This window comes from Anser cygnoides, chromosome 1 (assembly GCF_040182565.1).
Source record: "Anser cygnoides isolate HZ-2024a breed goose chromosome 1, Taihu_goose_T2T_genome, whole genome shotgun sequence".
Taxonomy (NCBI): domain Eukaryota; kingdom Metazoa; phylum Chordata; class Aves; order Anseriformes; family Anatidae; genus Anser; species Anser cygnoides.
The window spans coordinates 48,195,003-48,217,145 of NC_089873.1; the positions used below are offsets into that span (position 1 = coordinate 48,195,003).

Below are 22,143 nucleotides of genomic sequence, written 5' to 3' on the forward strand. Positions count from 1 at the left end.
CCCTGCAAGCAGCGAGGGCTGAGCCCCGCAGCTGGAGGGGAGCGGAGACAGCCAGGGCCGAGATATTTCACCACACATTTTACACCAAAGCGCATTTTCCATGACGACACGAGCAGAAGCGCAGAGGCAGATGCGCGTAGTCTTGCTGCTCTAGGGAAAGATCCTGGTGGACACGGGGGGCTCAGGAGAGGGCCTTCGGTGCTCGTGGCCATGCCCCGTTTGTCCTGGGGGCTCGTGGGACACCACGAGCCTGCTCCGAAGCCCACTGCACCATCTTTTGGGGCACATTCACACAAAGCACGAGCAAACCCGCTTGAGCACGTATGCAAAGTGTATATGTGTATAGATATAGACCAGCCCAGTGAGCTTTTGCCAAGAGTTTATTCCCCCACGCAGCTCTCCCCACAACGCGGGGCTCGCTCTGCTCTTCGGCGCAGGGCTGACACCCGCCCCAGAGAGCCGGCAGCGGCTCGGAAACTCCACGGCGGGGGGCGTGTGGGGGCGGTGGGGCCCGTCCCGGGGCGGAGCGGGGATCCCCGCGGGGAGGGAGGGAGGGAAGCGGGGGGCGGCCTCGGCTCGGCGCTGACGTCGCCGAGGGGCCGGGGCGAGGCGGCCGCGGCTCGGGGCGCGCAAGATGGCGGCAGCGGCGGGTGACGGGTGCGTGCGGGTGCCTCGGGGCGGCCGGCGCGGGGCGAGGAGCGGGGGGCGGCAGCGGCCCTTCGCCGGGCACGGGCGGGCGCCGGCGGCTCGGTGCCGAGCGGGGCAGGCGGTGGGGCGAGGCGGGCGCGGCGCGGGGCCGTGCCCCGGTTTAGGGGGGAGCTGCCCGCCGGTGGCCGCGGGGAGCCGAGGGGCGCGGGCAGGCGGAGCGGCTGGGTCGGCGGAGCTGTCAGCGGGGAGCGGCGAAGGCAGCGCCGAGGGACGCGGGGCTGCTCCCGCTGCTGCCCCTGCCCCGGTCCCCGGTGCCCCCGCGGCTCGGCTGCAGGAAGCGTGGTGTCGTTCGCCGGGCTCCAGCGGGGCGCCGTGCCGGTGGGGGTCCGCGTCCGGGCGGTGGTACGCACAGGGTGGCCAAAAGGGAACGAAAAGTTTATTCTAAGAGTTAGGCGAAGACCTGTACGGCCTCAGGGAAAGGAGGCTGCGCGCTGCTGGGCGAAGGCTGTGCTACTAAAATGGGAAATCATCCACAAAGCTTCTTTTCGGAGCGCTGTGAGAGCTTTGGGTCTCAGTCTACAGGACTGCGCTGCAGCGTGGAGTTGTGCCCAGCGGTGTTTCGTTGGGTTGGCTGGAAAAAAGGTCCGTCCTGAGGAAGCAGGACGGCTGGCTTCGAGTTAATAACGTGCTCGTTATCTAAAACTTTCAGTTCTTGAGGTACCCGTGTTTGCTCTTGGTGCAGGTGTTAAACAGGTACGGAGCCCGGTGAAAATCGGTTGGTAAACTGCCGCCTGATTGAAGAGCCGGAACATTAATCACACGCACATATACATACGTACGCACGAGCATCCACCCATGCATGCGAATACATCAGTAAAACTACGCAGTGGAGCCTAACGCTTGAGATACTGTTTGATTTTTTTCCCTGTGAGCCGAGCAACTAATTACAAAAGTAGTGACTAAAAAAGAGATCCTTTTGTTTCTATCTGAGTTACAATTTTCAATTTAACAGCTGTGAAAATGAATCTCTTGTTTACACGTAACCCAGATGGAAGAAAAACATCTATGTTGTTGACTTCTGATTTCTTTTTTTTTTTTTTTTAGCATCGAGTACTTTTTCAGCTAATAAGTTACCCCGAAGTTTAGTTTGTCAGCCATCATTCGGTAAAACTAGCTAAAGAAATACACCGTGTCTCAGCCTTATCGGCGTGCTTCAGTGAAAATAAATACCATATTCTGGATATATTCTGCGCTAGTGAAATTTTGGCGCAAGGAGACTTTTGTATATCCGTATTTTCCCAGGCAGCTTGCTCCTTTCAGCCGCGCTATTCTGTATGTTGGTGCTTGTTATCTTGCTTACTGCTTCTGCTCGGGTCTGTGCTAAGAGCACAGGGGGGCTTGATCTCTGGAGTGCTGGTCAATTAATTCACAATTTCTTTGTGTGTGTGCAGAGAACTGAGCCTCGGGAGAGAAGAATGCACAAGCTGGTGCTGAATAACTTTCTTTAGAGAATTTTAATAGTGTAGCATTTGCTTGAACTGTTTTACCCCAGCTGCAGTTTTCTACTAGGTGTGGCAATCAAGATCCAGTATTTTTTATGATATTTCCACCATTATCTGTTACTTTGATCCTGTTTTTTCCCCGACCTAGTCTATTTTGCAGATTATTTGTTCTAAGTTAATAAATTTTCCCGCTTGATTTAGTGTTTTAGTGTTCCACGTCTTAAAACATTCATGCCGTCAGCGTGCTGCCCGACGTTGAGCTGAAGTTTTCCTGGTCTTGATTTGGCACTATTAGCTTTTTTGCGGTCTTTTCAGATATTTGTGTCTCTGACCGAACTGTGCGTTTTGCTTTCTTTACATGTTCTTCAAAGAAACTGTCTTCTCCCATGCCAGGCTGGTTCCTCCCCCTCCCAGCCCGGCTCCTTTCTCCGTGCATCGGCGGAGGTGGGAAGATGTCGTGCTGGCCTGGCTGCTGGCGGGGGGCAAGGGCTTTTAGGCTTTTCTCTTCAAGGCGTCGGTCTTGCGCTTTCGTAGAATCCTGTTGCTTTCGCATTAAGAGCTTGGTTGCACAACCCTGGCTTACGCAGCACTCACCCTGAAATCGGCAGGCTGCTTCTGTCCTCTGTCCAATATACGCTGAAATTCAGCCATGTAAGTAGTATCGCTCTCGATGCTTTCTTTTTTTTCAAACAGAGAAAAAAAATACAATACTATGAAAAAAAAAGGAAAATAAGGTACCGAGTGTCTTTAAAAGTAAGAAAATCAGAAAGGGTTGATCTGTCAGACTCGCTGACTGACGGTATTGCTGTATCTGACAGCCCTGTGGGAATTTAGTTCGGTTGCCTTCTGGGAAGGACTGCTACTAATATATTTTGCAGGAGGGTCTGTCTTGGTTAGCCCGAAAACATATGGATGAATCTCGTCTCTTCGAGTTCTGTCAACCATTTTTAATCATCGCAGCAGACTTTATGTAAGAATTTCTCTAGTATTCCAGGAGGATTTAACATACGTGACAACTCTGGGATTTATGTAAGTTCCTCATATTACAGATATCAGTGTTAGAGAAGCTCAGCTTTGTTGGGGGAAAGTTGTGGGAGAAGACATGGGGTAAAATTAGTGGTCTTATTTATAAAAACAGGATTAAATAGAAACGTAGTATGGACATTTGTAAAAGAATCTCATTAGCAGCCTATGAATAGACTGCCTTTTAGAAGGAATGAATGTTGTGGACGCTAGCAAGCTGAAAACCTTCAGCAGCTATTATTTTTGTGATCTGTTGACCGTGGCACTCAAGAGATCTTGACCTCCCGTACTACGCCAGGGTTGGTGCTTAGACTGGGAAGTACTGGGTGGGTACCCAGAGGCCACAGCGCCTGAAATTCTTCCCTGCAGTTAGTACGGACTGGCAACAACTCTCAAATAAATTGAATGGGAATGACGAACGTGTAAAACTGTGTGCACTTCACTAGTTTCACTAGAGCTAGCTCAGCCTTTTCTGCATGACGAGTGATGAGACAAGGCATGCAGTGCTGGGTGCTGGTTTTGTGCTCAGAGCTGTTACAGCTCTTCGGTAACTGTATCAGAACATCTTAAAAGGCATTGACCACAGGACAGTTAACCAATCAAAGTCATTTTTTGTTAAACCTTTTAACTACAGATTTCATCCAGTTACCAGATGAAAAATGAAGCTACTTTCCTATCCAGCTGCTGCTTCTTCACCTGCTTGCTTTCCTTAGTAGTCATGTCGTCAGATGCTAGGATTCCCCCAGTATAGTGCCTGTTCTATCATGGACATTTTCCTAACTCAGTTAACCTATTCTTGTGCATTTCAGGACTATAACAGTGGAGAAATACTAGCGTATTGAAGGATGATAGCTGGAAATAGAGACCTTTGGATTCTATCCAGAGCTGGCTAAATCACTTAATTTTTTTGTAGCTTGGCTTACTCGTCTGTGAAGCCTCGGAGTCCTGGACATTGTACAGCCTAGGCAAGGTCCACAGTATGTATTTGTAATGGCAAAACGTAGGTCTTGCTTGGTGTAACCTGCGTGTTTCACAAGCGCGTGGTCCTCCTCAGGTGAAGCAACTGTTTCATCTGGCAAGTACCGCGCATGATGTGGTTGGTGCTGTGTGCTGTTTAGCCTTCCTAGTCAGTGACATCGTGGGCACAAACGCTCCAGATCAAACATAATCGCTTCCTGACACATCATCCGTCTCCAGATGGTATCTCTCAAACCAGATTGTGAGGTCTAAAGCAAGATGGCAAAAACAAAGACTGAATCACTGTCTCTTTAAGTCTGTTAGTCAGAGCCTGCCTATTTGGTTTAGGTAAATGCACCTTACAGGAGAGAGCTAATACAGCAGCTTTGAACAAATAAATGCTGCCATAAACTTATAAAAGGATGTAAGCTGGTGTTAGCCTAATTTTCGAAGTGATTTTTTGAAGATACGGATTAGAAAAGTGTTGAAACTGCAATTTTTTAAATAAGGTTTTCAGCAAATTGAGCTAGATACCTAATAGTATTTCTCTCTTATGAAGAAATCAAAGTCTGCTTTTCCCTGTCACCCTTTTTTTTTTCATTTCTTTTTTTTTTCCCCAGTGGTGCTAGGATAACATGTTAAAATACACATATCTGAAAGTATGTTATTGTAGAAAGCACTGGTACAATGGGCTTGCCTGAGCACAAAGGTGCAGTGATTTAATTAAGGGTGTGGCTTAATTAAGGGCTTGAGTTATACGAAGTCTCATTTGTCTAAACTGGTCATACTGTGTAAACATCATAAATTTAAGTGAACCTTGCACTCCTGCACCTGTGTGCTTAGGGATATAATTAATAGAAACATTTTAAATTGTGTTTCTGTCCAAATTCTAGAACTGTGTATTTGAACTTGATCAGTGCTTCTTTGGGGGGGAAAATCAAACAAAAACCAAAAGAGGCCAGCATACTTCAGTCCTGGCTCAGAAAGTACTGGAAATATGGACAGTGGCGTTCAGCCTGCCGATGGTAACGCTGATTGTGACTCCAGGTAACTGCCTGCCATTATGCGTTTGGTGGGACTTGGCTGGATGGAGATCGTGGTCCTGACCTCAAGTAGTAGTTTGGAATATTGACAGCCATCAAAGTGATACAGCTGGGTATTTGTGCACTGTAACTTAAAACACTTTTTTTTCAGTTGCAGATTGAAGTATCATGGACAGAAGATAGCTTGGACGATGTGTTGTGCTAGTGTCTCTCTGCAATTTCAGTTTTAACGATGGATAAGTGTAAGCACATAGGACGTCTGCGACTGGCCCAGGATCACTCCATTCTGAATCCTCAGAAATGGCACTGCATGGACTGCAATACCACCGAATCCGTGTGGGCATGCCTCAGCTGCTCGCACGTGGCCTGCGGAAGATACATCGAAGAACACGCACTAAAGCACTTTCAGGAGAACGGTCACCCAGTGGCATTGGAAGTAAATGAGCTGTATGTTTTCTGTTATCTCTGTGACGATTATGTTCTTAATGATAACGCAACGGGAGATTTAAAGCTGTTGCGAAGTACATTAAGTGCAATCAAGAGTCAGAACTATGAGTGCACTACTCGTAGCGGGAGGACTTTGCGTTCGATGGCGGCAAGTGATGACTCCTACCTTGTGCATGACGGTGCCCAAGCCTTGCTTCGGACTCAGGACCGCATGTTCACAGCGCTGTGGCACAGGAGGCGTGCGTTCATGGGCAAGGTGTTCCGATCCTGGTTTCAGTTGACGCCTAGTGGAAAAAAGATTTTGGAGGAAGAAAAGCGTTGGGAAGAGGAGGAGGAAAGAAGGGACAAAGCTAGAAGGAGAAGACAAGAACGAAAGCGCCAGTTGAAAGAAGAGATGGAAAAGATGCCCCCAAGAAAGAGTTCTCGTTTACAAAACCAGATTAGAATGTCCTCAAAAACAGCACCCTGCATGCAAAAAGCATCACAGAACGTGGAATCTGTGGCAGAGTTGAAAGAAACGTATACCTCAGATGAAGTAAGATTGAAAAAAATAAGTGACTCCCCAATTAAACGAAGGCCCACAGTGACTCCAGGAGTAACAGGACTGAGAAACCTGGGAAATACGTGCTATATGAACTCTATCCTTCAGGTATTAAGTCACTTACTTATTTTTCGAGAATGCTTTTTAAAGCTTGATCTCAACCAAACTCAGGAACTGCTGGCAACAGCAGCCAGTGGTAAAACCAGATCTTCATCTAAACACCCTTCAATAACTGCCTCAACGTTACAAGTGAATGAGAACCAAGAGAAAGGAAAGGGATCATCTTCTGCAAGGCGGTCTAGTTTATCCTCTGGATTAAGTGGAGGAGCATCAAAAAGTAGAAATATGGAACTTATTCAGCCCAGGGAGCCCAGTTCAAAGCATATTTCTCTTTGTCACGAGCTGCATACTCTGTTTCAAGTGATGTGGTCTGGCAAATGGGCGCTTGTGTCTCCATTTGCTATGCTTCATTCTGTGTGGAGACTAATTCCAGCCTTCAGAGGATATGCCCAACAAGATGCTCAGGAATTCCTTTGTGAACTTTTGGATAAAGTGCAGCAGGAACTGGAGACTACGGGGACCAGATACCCAGCTCTCATCCCTGCTTCTCAAAGAAAACTTATAAAACAGGTTTTGAATGTGGTTAACAACATTTTTCATGGACAGCTATTAAGTCAGGTATGTTTTTATGATGATTTTAAGATGTGTAATGATTTATAGTTATGAATTTATACTGGTCGATGATCAGCACGCTTCAAAGGTTAATAAATTTGTAATTACCAAGGAAGGATGGGAAGGGTATAGTATATACAATTTTAGAAGAAAGGTCATTTGAGTACTCCTAAAAATTTCAGTAGAAGAGTCACCTGATTAACATATAAGTTATAAATTTGGTATTATAAAGCACATTCCTGAAGCTGCTGAGAAACATCTGACTGCCATTAAGCATCAACTGATAAGCAGTAATAAAGAATTTACGATTTCAAGTATCTAGTTGGCTATGATGGTACTAGAGAAAAGGTGTTAATCTCGTCTAAATGGCAACTGTTTTTTGCAATGGATGCCAAGCAAGGAATCGTTTATTATTTCAGTAAATAGGTTGAATTTGAGATTCATTACTACAGAGTAATTGTCTGCTGTGGTGCTATGTACAATGATACTAATCGTTTCCATTACAACACAAAGATATAGAAGGCTCTGTCAACACAGGAATCAAATTTATAGGGTGGAGGCAGTGGTTGTTTTCCTCCTTTTACGACTGCTCTTTTTTTATTATTATTTTTGTTTTCTTCTTCATGGCTTCCCGCTAAGTACTTCAGTGTGTCCACATACTCTTAGGCACATCCCAGTTGTGTGTGCGTGTGTGCACAAACATCTGAGAACTGTCTGAACCAACAAATGCTGATTTCTGTTGAATGCATCAAAAAACCTAACCACATTACAACAGGAGCAGAGGGTAGAATGGGTAGATCGTCCTCTACCGTGTGTTTGGCCCAGCGTAAGAGCACTTCTGTTGGCATATTTAGTTTTCTCAGGGCAGTTAACATCTCTGGGGTAAGGGTTGTGCTGGTAGAAGAGTCTTTAATATCCTGTCATTACAGTTTTTTTGTTTGAAAATCACAATCCTCTCCAAAATAGTAACTTCGATAGGAAAAGAAAGTAATTGCCTAAGTATACTGTCATGGTTTGCTTTGCATTCCGAGCCTTTGTATAGGAGTGATTTTCTGGAAGAATTTTGAAGGCTCTGAAGACACGTTACTTCGCTAGCACCACTCCTTTCACTTGTTTTTAGCTTTATGTGAAGAGGCTTGTGGCTAGAAACCCTCCCACCTTCCTGAAACTAGGGAGGGGAACAATGAGAATTCACTCAAGTGTCATCAAGCGAGCCTGAAAAAGAACTGAACGCGTTCAGGCTATGCTGCGACTACAGCTCAGTGCTTTTACCCCAGCTGGTCAGTATCTGTATGCAAAATACAGCCCCGGTGAACTTCGCAACGCCTAGAGCGAGCAGAACAGGAGGAAGTGCACGAGGCTGTTACCTGCTGTGATGTCTCCCCGGCTCCTGAGGCAGTTTCCACGGGTGGTGTCCAGTACTTCACCTCCTGAGGTTCCCTTTGTGATCTCTCTTGCTCCTCTGTTCCAGCCCAGTCTCACTAACGTTTGAACAGAAGGGATTTTTGAACAGAAGTGGTACTATCGCCCCGTCTTTGACAATGCTAACACTTTAAGGGATGTACTCTTTGTCTCTAAGTGCTTAACCCAAGCTACCTGCAAGCTGCAACAGTATTACAATTTCTCTGTAGAAGATAGCTGGAGCTGTAGCCCGCTGCCTTTATTCAAAAAATAGGGTGGGACTTTAGAATATTTTGAAATTACATCTTCAGTCAGTGAATAAGGGGCGTTGAGAAGCTGGTTTCTGTGTGGCAGTTGCCTTCCATTTTAGGATCACAGCGAAGTTGTTATACTTACTGCCCATTAGTACCGCAAGTATTAGTTAAAGATACTTGATTCCGTGAGATACTCATGTGCACTGAAGTCAGTCTACTTGACCTTTAAACCTCAGGAACTGCTCTTGATACAGTACACAGAGGATCGCTTACAATGGCGATAAGCTGTCTGTTTACTTAGGTTTTGCGTTACTTTCACGTGTGCGATAAAACACAGTCCTTCTCGTGGGTGCTCTGCCTTAGCCTGAAGGGAAGCCATGATCCGGAGTTTGCCATCAGCCTGTTGCCGCAGGAACGGCTGCCTGCTTCAGCGCCGTAACCCCGTGCAGAACGCGGGGTGAAGAAAGGAGGAGATGGGATGTGTGAGAATCTTCCTCAGGTTTCTTTCTGATAACCAGAAAAAGCTTTAGGTGATGTCAAAATTACACCTTTTAGATGAGTTTCTTTTTGTTTCTTTTTTAAAGTTCTGAGCTGATCCAAAATAAGTCTTCCCCACCTACGACTTCTTTTACTTCTTTATGGAATACAAAACTAGGTAATGAGTAACTCCCAGAATAGCATGTGTGTAGACAATTGGATTGCCTCTTGGCTTTTTTATTGACTTTATTGACTCCAATATCCTTTGTAGGATTAGAGATTTTTGCTTTGCAGTATTGATTGTGAAACTTCACTTCCCCTAGATATTGTGGCTATTTAAGATACAGCTACAAAACCTTTCCCCTCTCTTCTTTCCTTTTTTTACATGCTAGTCTTCCTCTGGTGGTTGCCTGGAGAAAATTGTACTGTGGTACTTCTTGGGCAAAGGAGCCTGTATCTTGTAAACCCATGCTTTCAGATGCAGATCTGCCGAAGCAGTGGCCCATTCCTCAGCCCCGATAGGACTGCAAGGAGATGCCAGTACGTCTATTAAAATACCAGTTATTTTCCATCCCTTCATGCTTGTACTCTTGTGGAAGAAAGGATACCCATTCTCTCCTGTCCTTGAGTGGAAAATGAGGAGAAGAGCTCACTGTGAAGTTATGTGCCAGGGGTAAACTGACCTCATGAACTGATCCACAGCTCCTTGACGTACACTTCAGGAACTGAAGTAGGTTAGCCACCATCTCTCTGAGTTTTTTGGCTTATATTTTTGTAATGGTCCCAGCTAACTAGCATAGTATGCAACAGTTTTTAAAGTATGCTTATTTCATTTTTTTCCCCAACATTAAGCAAGGAATGGTTTTCACACTACAGGGTGAAAGCCTTGCTGTAGTCAAAATAAACATCACCTCTTCTCCACTGTCTTGGAGTAGCACTCTGACTGCAGAAAGCTGTCGGGTTGGTCAGGCGTGATTTTCCCATCGTAAATCCGCGCTGGCAGTTCCTAATCATCTTATCCCTTAGTACATTGGGAAATCTTTTCCAGGAATACTTGCTCCCTCGGCCTTCCCGCAGATGAAGGTGACAGAGAGCGGCCTGCAGTTCCCCGGGCCCTCCTCCCTGAAGACAGGAGCGACACTTGCTTTCTTCCCATCCTCGGGGACCTCCCCCAGTTGCCAGGACCTTGCCAGGACCTTCCCAAGGTGGGGAACAGCCTCGCAGTGCCATCAGCCAGCTCCCTCTGTTCTGCGGGGATAACTCCGAATTCGAGACGAGCAGAAGTAGAATAGCAACCGATATTCCCTGTGGCTCAGAAAGACCCAGTAAGGGAGGGAGGAAAATAGGATTTGTGTGAGAGCTGCTTGGGTACCCAATTCAATGAAGAAAATTGATGTTGAATTGTGGTTGCAGTGTTTCACTGAACTGGCACGCGTTGCAAAGCAGCCAACAGTTGTTGATTTCCCTACATTATGCTGTTGAATAACCCCAAATTTAAAGTGAATGATGAAAAATAGCTAGCCGCTGTAATTTTAAGATCTTTTTTTTGAGGGAATAGGAACTCTTTTGAAACCATGTTGTTTGGGTATGGGTTTTGAAAGCCTGTTGTGAGGATTCCATTGCCTTTGAGTTTGGTGCCTCAGAAAGAGCTCTTGGCCTGGATTTCTGTTACAGCAGCCGCAAACACAGCAGTGGAAGTGAAGAGCGTTGGCTTTGCTCCTGTAGCTATGAGTTTCCTCTGCAATAAAGCTGTGAGCAGTTACCGTGTCTTCTTAGGACAAACCTGTCTTTGGGGAAAGAGACTCGTTACCAGTAATTACCCTTTAAATATCGCAACACCTCGTTGGGACTGGCTTTCGCTATCTCCAGACACCCTTAAAACCAAACAGGAACCGTTGGATAACTGCCTGACTATGTTCAAGAGGGAATGCGAGCAGAACTCCCCTGCTAAGCGCTGGGGAAGAGCAGTTTGCAGTGCTCAGGGAAATGAATATGCAGGGCCCGGAGAGTGAGGTCGGTTCTAACAAATGTAAATTATGTCTGAAGTTTCAAAAGGCACAGCCTCTCTGTGCAAGTCTTGCTCCATTTACTTGCTCAACTGGTGTACTTCAGGACGAATTGGCTGAGAAAAGGGGAAATGAGCAGTCTTCGGGTTGTTTGAAGGCCTGGGGTTTTGGGGGCCGTGCTGGGAATTAAGGTCTGGGGGAGAGCCCGAGGGTGCCTGTCATGCAGCGCTGGGTATGAAGTCTCGCACTGAGTAATCTGTTAAAGGCTCTGAGAACTTCAGGTCGATAATTGGAGCATTTACACTGAAACCAATCCAGGACCTGTGGGCTGGTTTTTGTGTTCTGATCTCTCGAACACGCTGACTTCTGTATTGCCATCTGCGTAGCCTGCTTCTCTCTGCTGCCGGAATCAGAAGGGGATTGTCAGTTGCTTTCCAGCTAGACGAAGGTGACTTTTTAAGTTGATCTCTAAGGAGCCGTTGAATCACAGACCGTGGTTTGCTGTAGCTCGGCTTGTGTTATTCTGTTAAATACAGGTTGTTTTGATGACGGTGTAGTCAGCACTGCAAGGTTGGGTTATCTTTGTAACCGAGGAAATACCGAGTGGCTGTGGTGGTGGAGGTCGTATTACAGCAGCCTGCTAGAAATCAACCCCCCTTCGATTACTTTGCTCCGGAAAAATTGCGTTGCTTTTCGTGTGGATGTTTCCTCTATAGTGAAAACTTCAGTAGCGGTGGAAGCCCAGAAATGGGGCTGTCCATCTCACTGCGCTTAGAGCAGGGGTGGTAACAGTTGCCTTTCTTCCATGCAAGTGTTGTAGGGACCTTAAGCAAAGCAGAGTTGGCTCCTGCTGCAGCAATATGTTAACTATTTCCTTTGGTTGCATGTCGGCTGAATGCCATCCGGGGCAGTGGCTGTCCATCAAATTATTGCGGGCTCAGTGATGCTTGTCTGAGTGGCCTCCATGCTTAGCTTGAATCAAGCAATCTGATCCAGCTCTTTTCAGTCTGGCCTTTGGCCCATGATTGAATGCTGAGCTTTAACCAAACAATTGTATATAGTGCCCGCCTTACAAGGCGGGAGAGGACGGTGCAGAGCATAAAGCAGGGATTTCAGCTGGCTAAAAACAGTAGTTCACTTTCTTTGCTCAAAATGGAAGCTTCTCCTGGAGTTTGTTATAATGACAACATTAAGACTTCCTAAAACAGCAATTACTGAATATAACAGAGAGGTGGGGTTAAACTCTGAATTTGTAACATATAGTAATGAAAAGTAAGCAAATTCACTTCCCTTTTACCCTCACGAATGCTCACACCAAGAAAAGTTGTTGGACAGATGCAAAAAGATTTTGCCAGCTCTTTGAGTTCATATTTTTCTTTGTTTTTTATTTTTTTTAACTCTCATCTGGTTCAACCTACTTTCCTGCAGTTTATACAGTTTTAATACTTTTAATGAAAAAAGAAAATGTGGGTTGTGCTGTGTGAATGCTGGTGGAGTGTGAGATAAAGGGGTCCCGCTGGAACAGGAGCAGAAGTGACGGGAGCATCGCCAGAGGACTGGCGCAGGTGGCTTCCGCAGGAGGGAAGGATCCTCCTCCTTGTGGCACCAGGCCTGGCTAAGAAAAATAGTTCTGATCTTTGTTCCAGCCTCTATTTACATCTCATTTACCAGTGAGTGTGTGTGTGTACAGGAGCAGTTATTGCACAATGGCTGGCAGGGTTGGGTGTATGCTTACTCGAATACTTCGGGGTACTTGGCTGTTTGCAAATTTGCAAATCCCAGATAACTCCTAACAGTTCAGCTCTGCAGGGCTGAGGCGGGGAGGAGTGTCGGGGAGGAGTGTCTTGCATTTGAGGAAATAAGTGCAGCTCTGCATCGGTATAGAAGTCAGCCAACACAAATCAGCTTTGCTCACAGTTGCACAAGGGGATGAGAAGCAATACTGTTGCATCAGCTTCTCTTTTCTGAGGAGCAAAATTTGGAAGCTGAACCAGTTACATGTCTTTTTTACTCTGGGATAGCATTTATTAACTAGTTGGGAAAGAGGATCTTAAAATAACCTAGGTTATTAACGTGGCATGCTAAATTTAAAACCTCAGAGCTTGTTAAAATGATCCATTCTTTGTTCATGTGTGTACTTCATCCTAAGCCCATTAATCTTCAGTGTGCATTCAAGTTCAACAAAATCTTGCTTGAGTAACTTGTCAATCAAACAAACTTTTGGCTCAACAAAATCACCCATTTGTACAGCAGAAATCTATTAGTCATTCTGTGTTTATGCTGGAGTTAGTTTGAACTGTGGCCAAACATATCATTTTGTCTCCAAGTCTAGATTCCAGCTCTGAATTACTAATAGTTTGTGGCTTTGAAACGTTGCCAGATGTTAGCGCTTACAAAAGAAGCTCCTGTCAGTGTAAATTAAAACGGAAGATTCTTCTCTTTTCTGCCATGTAAGTTCAAAGTTTTGTTTTCTAAGAACAAGACAGAGACGTTTTCTTCTTAGAAGTTAAAGCAACTAACAGCTTTCCTAACTCTGGTGCTAAACACGTGTGCCTGTACACAAAAGTCCATGTGCATTAGGAAACTAATGCATAGATTGGATATATGCATTATATAGCTGTTGTGGCTAATAAACATATTAAATAAAGAATTGCTCACAAGAACAGCTTAGAAGGAAGGTACTGTAAGGTGACAGATTTGCCTTTATGTAAATGGTCATGAAATAGCAAAGCAGGGTGAATAATTGTGTAACAGCAAGTCTCCACAGGGAAATAAAGGAGCTCTCAACCCCAGCAGTGCATCTTCACATTCGTGTAAGCTTACTAACCTAACTGAAGAGACCTACCCTGAATATACGTCAGGCAGCAGCATTGAGGCATGCCTGCGTAACGATATTTGAATCCCTCATGGATCTCCATTCCTTTATTACTACGTCTTTGCATTAGTTGTTCCAAGCGGCTTGTGGTGTTCCCTGAAGTAGGAAGCATGCTTATAGCGATGGCATTTGGCAATTGTTTGCCCTTGTGGTTGCAAACTTGCATATTCCATTGATATTCCACTTACTATATAACAGGAGTGGTGTTGCTTCATCGCACCCAACTGTTATTCTGAGCTGATAAATAACAGCTATCTTGACAGTAGGTCTGATATGAAAATTTGAATTCCTGTAGTCCTCCGTGGGAAAGTTCAATTGTTGGGAAGAGTTGGGAGCGTGTTGAATGCTTATGGAAGTTTTGTCAAAGCTATCTATCTGTCTGAGCTCAATGAAAATCCAGCTTGACACGGAGGTTTTCAGAAGGCATATTTTCTGTAGCATTGAGGTTAGAGCTGCTGGAGCTGGCGGTCAAGAGCAGCTTTGAAGCCAATTAATACATTCCTAACAATAGAAAACCTCTATAATTACTCTTTAGGATTGTATTGTACTTTGACTATTGCATTGAACAAATGAAGGGGAACTTTTTAGTCTCTCACACTTAAGATTTACTGATATTTCTTTACAACCTTTATGAACTATGTTTGTTATCGTCTATACGGAGTTTCACTACCACACAGTAGTAGTAGCTTCAACTACTCATAGAAATTACTTGTTCACGTGGATCATAGAAAGGTGGAGGTCCATTGGAGGAAGAATAAAATGATGTGATGCTCTTCTATTAGCAGCTCAAGCTGGCTTTTAGAAGATTGTATTGCAAATCAAATCCTAGTATGTTGCCATTCTAGCTTAGAAGAGCTGCTGGTTTTAACTTACTTTCCTAAGTATTGAATGTTTTCATAGATTAATTTTCCCCATCTGATTTATCTGCATTTTTGAGGTTAACTCACTTCACTTCTTGATATTTTATTTATGTTGTCTTACTGCTTGTCCTTTCCCTAGTGTGACGATGGATCCACTTACTGAAAGAAGAAATAATTTATTTTTACCTGTTAATTTTTCTTTGAAGAAGTGTGCTTCCTAATCCAGGCTTCCCTGGAAGACTTACAAAGTAAGAAGGATATGACTTTAAAACCCCCAGCTGTTTTTTTTTTTAATTAACCTAAGTTATAGTTTCTTTCTTTCATATAATTTTTTGTTTTGGAGTATTTCTTTTTAGAGAAAAGATTCGTGTGATTCTACCAGCTGATTTCTCTTGGACAGTGCCAGACAGACCATTTTGACACTTCTTTTGTTTCTCAGTAAAACATAGGAACACTTAGCCATTTGTGGTAACACTATTGGACATGCTGCTTCAGAGAAAAGAAATTAGGTGCATCATTTATTTTGTTAGATGACTCTGTCCTTTGTTTGCATCTGTTATCTCTAGGAAAAGAATGTGTATACATATATATATATACATACACACACAGAGAATTTCATTGTTACAATGCATTTTTAGCAGAGTAAGCTTCTGAGTGTAAGCAATTTGTGAAATACTGTTTTACAGGTTACATGTCTTGCCTGTGACAATAAATCAAATACCATAGAACCTTTCTGGGACCTGTCACTGGAGTTTCCTGAGAGGTATCACTGCAACGGCAAGGAGATGGCATCTCAGTACCCGTGTCTGCTGACAGAAATGCTGGCCAAGTTTACAGAAACTGAAGCTTTGGAAGGGAAGATATATGCATGTGATCAGTGCAACAGTGAGTAAAGGCAGTATGTACTCATACATATGTTCTCTGTGTAAAATATGATGTAAATTGACAGTAAAAGCATAGAAGTAAAATACTATGAGTCTTAAAAGTATGTTGCATTACAAGGAAAGTCTTTGCTATGTCCTGCCGTGGTCACTGGCAGCTATTACTGTCTAGAAGGGGAATTGTTCAAAGAATGGTTTAACGTGTGATGCTTCTCTTAATTTAAGTCTGAGCACACACTCATGGGGATCTTGCTACTCCCAGCTGAAGAACCCATCCATTTTTTTAATTTAAGAGAATAACCTAAGTGACCCCAAGTATTTCACACTAAAATCATAAAAGAAGCCTTGCAGAATGGATCTCTGAGTGTATCCTTTTTATGGAGATGCATTCAGTAGCCATTTAGGTGCACACAAATACGGTGGCTAAATCTTAGAATGAAATACAAGGCTGTTAATTAGCAAGATTTGTATTATGTAACTGTGTGTTTGGCCTCAGCAAAACGCAGGAAGTTTTCTTCTAAACCAGTTATACTCACAGAAGCTCAGAAGCAGCTTATGGTGTGTCGACTACCTCAGGTTCTCCGATTACACCTGAAACGGTTTAGGTAAGTACTACCACAACAAACGGTGTTGCAAATTGACCCATTTAGTCCTGCTCTTCTGTTGTTTGGGATCGGTCTTCTCCAACAGCTGATTAATTTTCATTTACTACTATGATGAGAAATAGAAACTTATTTTCCTTATTTAATTTAAATATCAATAAGATACAGTGTAAGTAGAGAATTGACCTTTTGGATTCCAACTACTTACTACTTTAATAGTAAAATTATTTTATCCTTCTTTTCAATCAGAATTTATTAATCCTGCTGTGGACTCTGTTGGTAAAAATAGTGTTATCTTCAACAAGAGTGAAACTCATATTCACTAATGTACAAAATGAGATTGTATTCAGTAAGATGTCTCACGTAGCCATCATATCACAGTATCACAGATTTCTAGGTTGGAAGAGACCTCAAGATCATCGAGTCCAACCTCCGACCTAACACTAAGTCCTCCACTAAACCATATCGCTAAGCTCTACATCTAAACGTCTTTTAAAGACCTCCAGGGATGGTGACTCCACCACCTCCCTGGGCAGCCCGTTCCAATGCTTAATAACCCTTTCGGTAAAGAAGTACTTCCTAACATCCAACCTAAAACTCCCCTGTCGCAACTTTCGCCCATTCCCCCTCGTCCTGTCACCAGGCACGTAGGAGAACAGACCAACCCCCACCTCTTTACAGCCTCCTTTCAGGTAACTGTAGAGAGCGATGAGGTCGCCCCTGAGCCTCCTCTTCTCCAGGCTGAACAAGCCCAGCTCCCTCAGCCGCTCCTCGTAAGACTTGTTCTCCAGACCCCTCACCAGCTTGGTCGCCCTTCTCTGGACTCGCTCGAGCACGTCCATGTCCTTCCTGTAGCGAGGGGCCCAAAACTGAACACAGTACTCAAGGTGCGGCCTCACCAGAGCCGAGTACAGGGGCACAATCACTTCCCTAGACCTGCTGGCCACACTGCTTATTATACAGGCCAGGATGCTGTTGGCCTTCTTGGCCACTTGGGCACACCGCCAAGTACATAACCAAGTACATTTAATTTAATGCATTAGCCTGAGAGTAAGGAAGTGAAGATTGCATCTCTGTGAACTCTTAGTCCAGGCATTGGCACAGAATCTGTCCTGAATAGGAAGAAAATTGAAAATGGCCTGGAGTATGTGGGAAACACCAATGAGAGATAATGCGTGGGAAATACTTCCCACTTACCATTACAGTCAGATTTTAAGATGTATCTTTCAGAACATGAGAATAGTAGGCATCACAGACATGTTCAAAAGGTCTCGAAATAAAGGAGAAGTGAAAAAGGAAGCCTGGGGGAAAAATATGCAAATTCACATTTATTTCGTGCACAAAGACAATAGCAAAGATAACTTTTTAAGAACGCAGCATTATGAATTGTTTTTTTGAAAAAATATAAGTTTTCATGTGATCTAATTTTCCAGGTGGTCAGGACGCAATCATCGTGAAAAGATTGGTGTGCATGTTAATTTTGATCAAATGCTGAACATGGAGCCTTACTGCTGCAGAGAATCCCTCAAGTCTCTCCTACCTGACTGCTTTATCTACGACTTATCTGCTGTAGTAATGCATCACGGGAAAGGATTTGGCTCAGGGCACTACACTGCCTACTGCTACAATTCAGAAGGAGGTAGGAACCAGTTGTGAATTAAGAAGTGCGGGAGAGGGGTGTTGGTAATTCTAATCTGGTAAATTTACTGTCTCTGAGAACTAAAAGGGGAGTTGCTTGTAGCTGAACTGCCTGGGATGAGAATTTCAGTTTTGTAGACCAACACAGTCTAATTTTTGTATTGGCTAGTTCAACTTGTTCTGGCTATAAACTCTCTTGTAAATCTGAGGAAGTTAAGGTGGGCTTTTAATACTTAGAGACAGATATACTAGATCAACAGAAACTGTATACTGTTTCAAAGCAACTCATGTTGAAAGGGACTAAGCACTAATTAATAAGTATAATGCAGTTGCCTCCAATCAGTGTCGTGATGTGTTTTTATTTGCTTGTTTCTGTGGTGTTTTCCTTCATTCTAGGATTTTGGGTACACTGCAATGATTCGAAACTCAACATGTGCACTATGGAAGAAGTATGCAAGGCTCAAGCCTACATTTTGTTTTACAGCCAACGACTTACTCAGGCAAACGGACATGGTAAAGTATATCCTAGCACAGCTGAAAGTCAGCAGCACACAGAATTAGCTGACTGCTCTGTGGCCAACAGTAGCAGCTAATCCAAAGTCAATTAACTGTGTGTATGGTAAAGTTTGAATTGTCATAACTATATATTTTTAAATGCAAGTACAGTATTGTACTTTCTGACTTTGTGTACAATGTTTATATACTTTTGTATTAGGTAAAATACTCTTTACAATTGTTAGTAAAAGTTTTTATTGACGTAAGTAACTTTCTAAGTAACTAGAATTTCAATACAGCTATTTTTTTAAGAAAAAGATTGCCATTTGCATTTAACTCTTACCTCAGGCTGGTTTTTTAAGCTGTTTTTGTATTTTGATAATCTTTTTGAATTGGTTTAGGAAAATGACTTTCAATGGACAACTGATGTTTCTCTGGTTAATTTTCTGTATATGCTTGTGTACATTTTATAGTGTAGTTTTAACGGTATCAAGACTCTTACTGTCTGCAGGAATTGTTACTAGGTCTTAGAATATTAACATTCACCTGCAAAGACTGTTCTACATGTCAAATAGAAACTGAACTTTTTGTAAGAAACTTTTTGTATGTTCTTCATGACTAAAATGAAATTTATTTGCAGGCTTCTCCCCAGGCTTTCAAGGGAGCTACACTAAAGCTACACTGATAGTTTCTTAAAATCTGAAATTAAGGAAATAAGCACATACTTATTTTCATATAAGTATTTAAGGAGGAGTGTTCAATAGCACAAGAATGCATGTTTACTAAGACTTGCATGTTTTAGCCTTAATGAGTCTGATGATTTAAAATTCAAGTGCCAAATCCAAAGTACTGATTTTGACAACCAGGGCCTTTTTATTCTAGTAACTTAAGAAAGCTTATTAAGAAAGACAACTCCACCCTGCCCAGTCATTGCGACAAGAATGTCAGCATCTCCTTTCTTAAATTGGACAAGCTTATTTAAAATTGTAGCATTTTCTGTTTTACAAGCCATTGAAAAGAAGCTGTAAGAGTTGTAGCTGGTGAAACCAGTCAGGTGCAAAATGCTTTCATGCAACTGCTGTACCTTTTCCATGGTCCTACCACTAGCATTAACAGAAACGTGCATTGAGGAGAATCTAACAAGCAGGAATCATCAGTCTTTCTCCACATGCTGTAGTTAATGCCAAGTAAATTTTAATTGTGAAGTTATTTTGCATAAGTCCTATGCAAATTGTTACCTCATCTTCTGCAAAGTTTATACCTCAATAAAATGCCTTGATGTGGACGGAAAGCCAGGTGTGTACTGAAATTGTTATTTCTTTTAAAAATTTTGTCTAATGGGGGTTGAGGCATTAACTACAAGACTGCTTTGGATATCTGATTTAATGCTAGTGCCATTGTTACTTATGTTACTGGATGGTGCTATATTTTAGCAAGCACATAATCACCTTAGATCTCAAACTTTCTTTGCCTTCTGCTTATCCTAATTAAGTGTGCAACAGCAGCTTGGTTCTTTTCTTTAAGCCTTTACCTAGAGTAAAGCTTAAGCACGATCTAAATCTAGTTGCTTATGTTCTGCCTTCCTTCATTCAAGTATTTTATGGAGAGCTCTGATGAGTCAAAGCCAAGTTCACTTTGCTTTTGCAAACTGCAGTCAAAAGCTTCCGTCTCACCGTGCTCCTTTTGCACAGGTAGAGAGGACAGGCTTCAACAGCGTCAAAAACTGGTAAAGGCTGCCTCAGGCTGGCAGCAACTGCTGCCCACACCGAGTACGTTGCAGTGCTGTTAAGGCAGTTGAACGCAAGGCAAAGCAGCTTGGTTATTGTACAGTCAGAAAACTAGCACAAGACTGCATAAAGGTAACAGGAGACTTATTTGGCTGAAAGTATTCAAACAGACGATCAAAAAGCAGGAAGGAAAAAGCCAACCAGCCAACCCCCCCCCCCCCCCCAACAAGAGATGCATATGTGTTGAGTCTAAAATTAATCTCCTGGTTGGAAAAATCTTGGGCCATGCCTTCATCAAAACAAAACAGACCACATGAGGTTAAATTATATTCCCTAATGACATATCTGTCTCACAAAACCTGCATGAAAAGCAATGAACCCGCTGCTTCGACACTTGTAATAAATGTGCTCTGCACACAAACTATTGCCATTTCTGGTGCTGCACGGACTTGAGAAGCTTTGTGATGATGCCAATCTTCTGGATACTTCAGGAAGCCAGACTTCAGTATCTGACTCGAAAGTCTTTGATAAACTTCTGGTTTCATCAAGTGACAAAGACAGTAGTGTCCAGTTATCAGACAGCACGGCCAGGACTTTGTGATTACTTCCAGCAATAGGAAAAGGCAGCCTGAGGATCGTGAAAGCATAGACGAATATTTTTTGTATGTGGTGCAAGGAGATGAAAATAGAGCTTGCTTTCACCTCTGGCATGTAAATGCAGAATGGGGACCAGCACAGGAAGCGTGCATCCAGACAAACTCAATTACAGTTAATGGAAACAAATAATCCTCATGTATTCTTCTAAGGCAGGGTGCAACAGATGCAAGCCATTTCCGCTAGGATTGGTTACATATGATATTTACTTCCATGTGTGGATTAGGAAACAGTAAGTACATCAAAAAGTTACAAGCCTAGACCCACCATTCCAAGTAATTCTGCTAGTCTGGATCTTCCTGTTATGTTCTGGGAAAAGAAGAGACAAAGGGAGGAAAACACATCTCTGAGCTGCAGTACCAAGTGTTCTTCATGAAAATTAAAAAAAAAAAAAAGCTTTAAACTGTAGGAACAAATGTCAATGAGCTGCTAACAGACTAGCGAGAAGTCTGGAAGTAGTGGCTGAGAACTGAGGTGGGCTTGGCTCCCTTGTTTTTAGCAGTATCTGCAGTAACCACGCTTGTTACAAAAATAGGGTGAGTGAGCTGGAAACTGAATTCTAGCAGAAGCTGTTTGGATGGAGTCAAAAAGTGCAGCAGCAGCGCGGCCCTGTTAGCATAAATAAAAATAGCATCAGCCACCATATCCAGCAACCCTTTCAAATGCCAGTTTTTACTCTGTGATGTACGCGCACAGGCACTTGCTGGTGTGTGCTGGGAAGTTGAGAGATGTGCCCACACAGCTGCTCAGATTACTTTAAAGGCATTGCTTAGATGCCAATACTCCCACATGGCAACAACAAATACAAATTTCAGTATCCTATTACATCCGTTTTTACAAGCACTATAGTTTAAACAATATACAGAGGAAAAAACACATCTACTACGTTTAAACAGTAGACAGTACCTGACACTGAACTTCAGCTCCCATACTGTGGCTTTAAAAGATAACTGCAGCTTTTACCAAAATGCAACGGGGAAAGAAATGCTATTTCTAAAATAATATGAACTTTGTAAATAGACACAGGCTGTCACTACAAAGGAGCAGGTGAAGTCTCCCTGTTTCCTAAGCAGTTAAGCTTAAGGCACTACTACTGACCTATTAAAGCAACTCTCATTTTTGTTACCAGTAACTATGTAAAATTTTAATATAAAGGTGAATATACAGCACTGGAAGACGTACTGCGATCTAGGCCTGAAGGGCCATGGGATTTAATTCAGGTTTGCAAATGAGACTCATCAGCAAACAGATAACGACCTCTCATGGCAAGGAAACCATGAATTATTCCGATCAGTTTGCTGTATGAAGTATCTTCCAACAGTCAGGGAAAAAAAAAGGAACATCTTCATTTTCCCCACAACTCATCCAATCTAATCTGTACTTTAAGGAGACAGGGAACCACATCAAAGCCAATTTCACTCCACGCAAAAGGGCAAGCCC

General features: G+C 43.3%; 1 protein-coding gene across 2 annotated transcripts; it reads left to right on the forward strand.

Annotated features, from left to right (window-relative positions):
• The first annotated feature begins 548 nt into the window (after positions 1 to 548).
• On the forward strand, positions 549 to 19,613 carry USP44 (ubiquitin specific peptidase 44). Of its 2 annotated transcripts, none has more exons than XM_066994801.1 (6): positions 549 to 657; positions 5,325 to 6,839; positions 15,393 to 15,591; positions 16,084 to 16,192; positions 17,623 to 17,828; positions 18,224 to 19,613. In XM_066994801.1, exons 2-6 carry the CDS (start codon positions 5,406 to 5,408, stop codon positions 18,418 to 18,420), a joined length of 2,145 nt encoding a protein of 714 aa, XP_066850902.1. In that variant the 5' UTR covers positions 549 to 657; positions 5,325 to 5,405; the 3' UTR covers positions 18,421 to 19,613. The 2 variants fall into 2 exon arrangements, with proteins under 2 accessions (XP_066850902.1, XP_013038062.3); XM_013182608.3 differs by lacking the exon at positions 549 to 657 and adding an exon at positions 734 to 4,150.
• Positions 19,614 to 22,143: the final 2,530 nt, after the last annotated feature.

Excerpts from the sequence above, each read along its gene's own strand:
- USP44 (XM_066994801.1), top strand. The coding sequence starts at position 5,406 with ATGGATAAGTGTAAGCACATAGGACGTCTGCGACTGGCCCAGGATCAC. Across the intron at positions 6,840-15,392 it reads ATGGACAGCTATTAAGTCAG|GTTACATGTCTTGCCTGTGA; the intron begins GTATGTTTTTAT and ends ACTGTTTTACAG. Across the intron at positions 16,193-17,622 it reads TTACACCTGAAACGGTTTAG|GTGGTCAGGACGCAATCATC; the intron begins GTAAGTACTACC and ends CTAATTTTCCAG.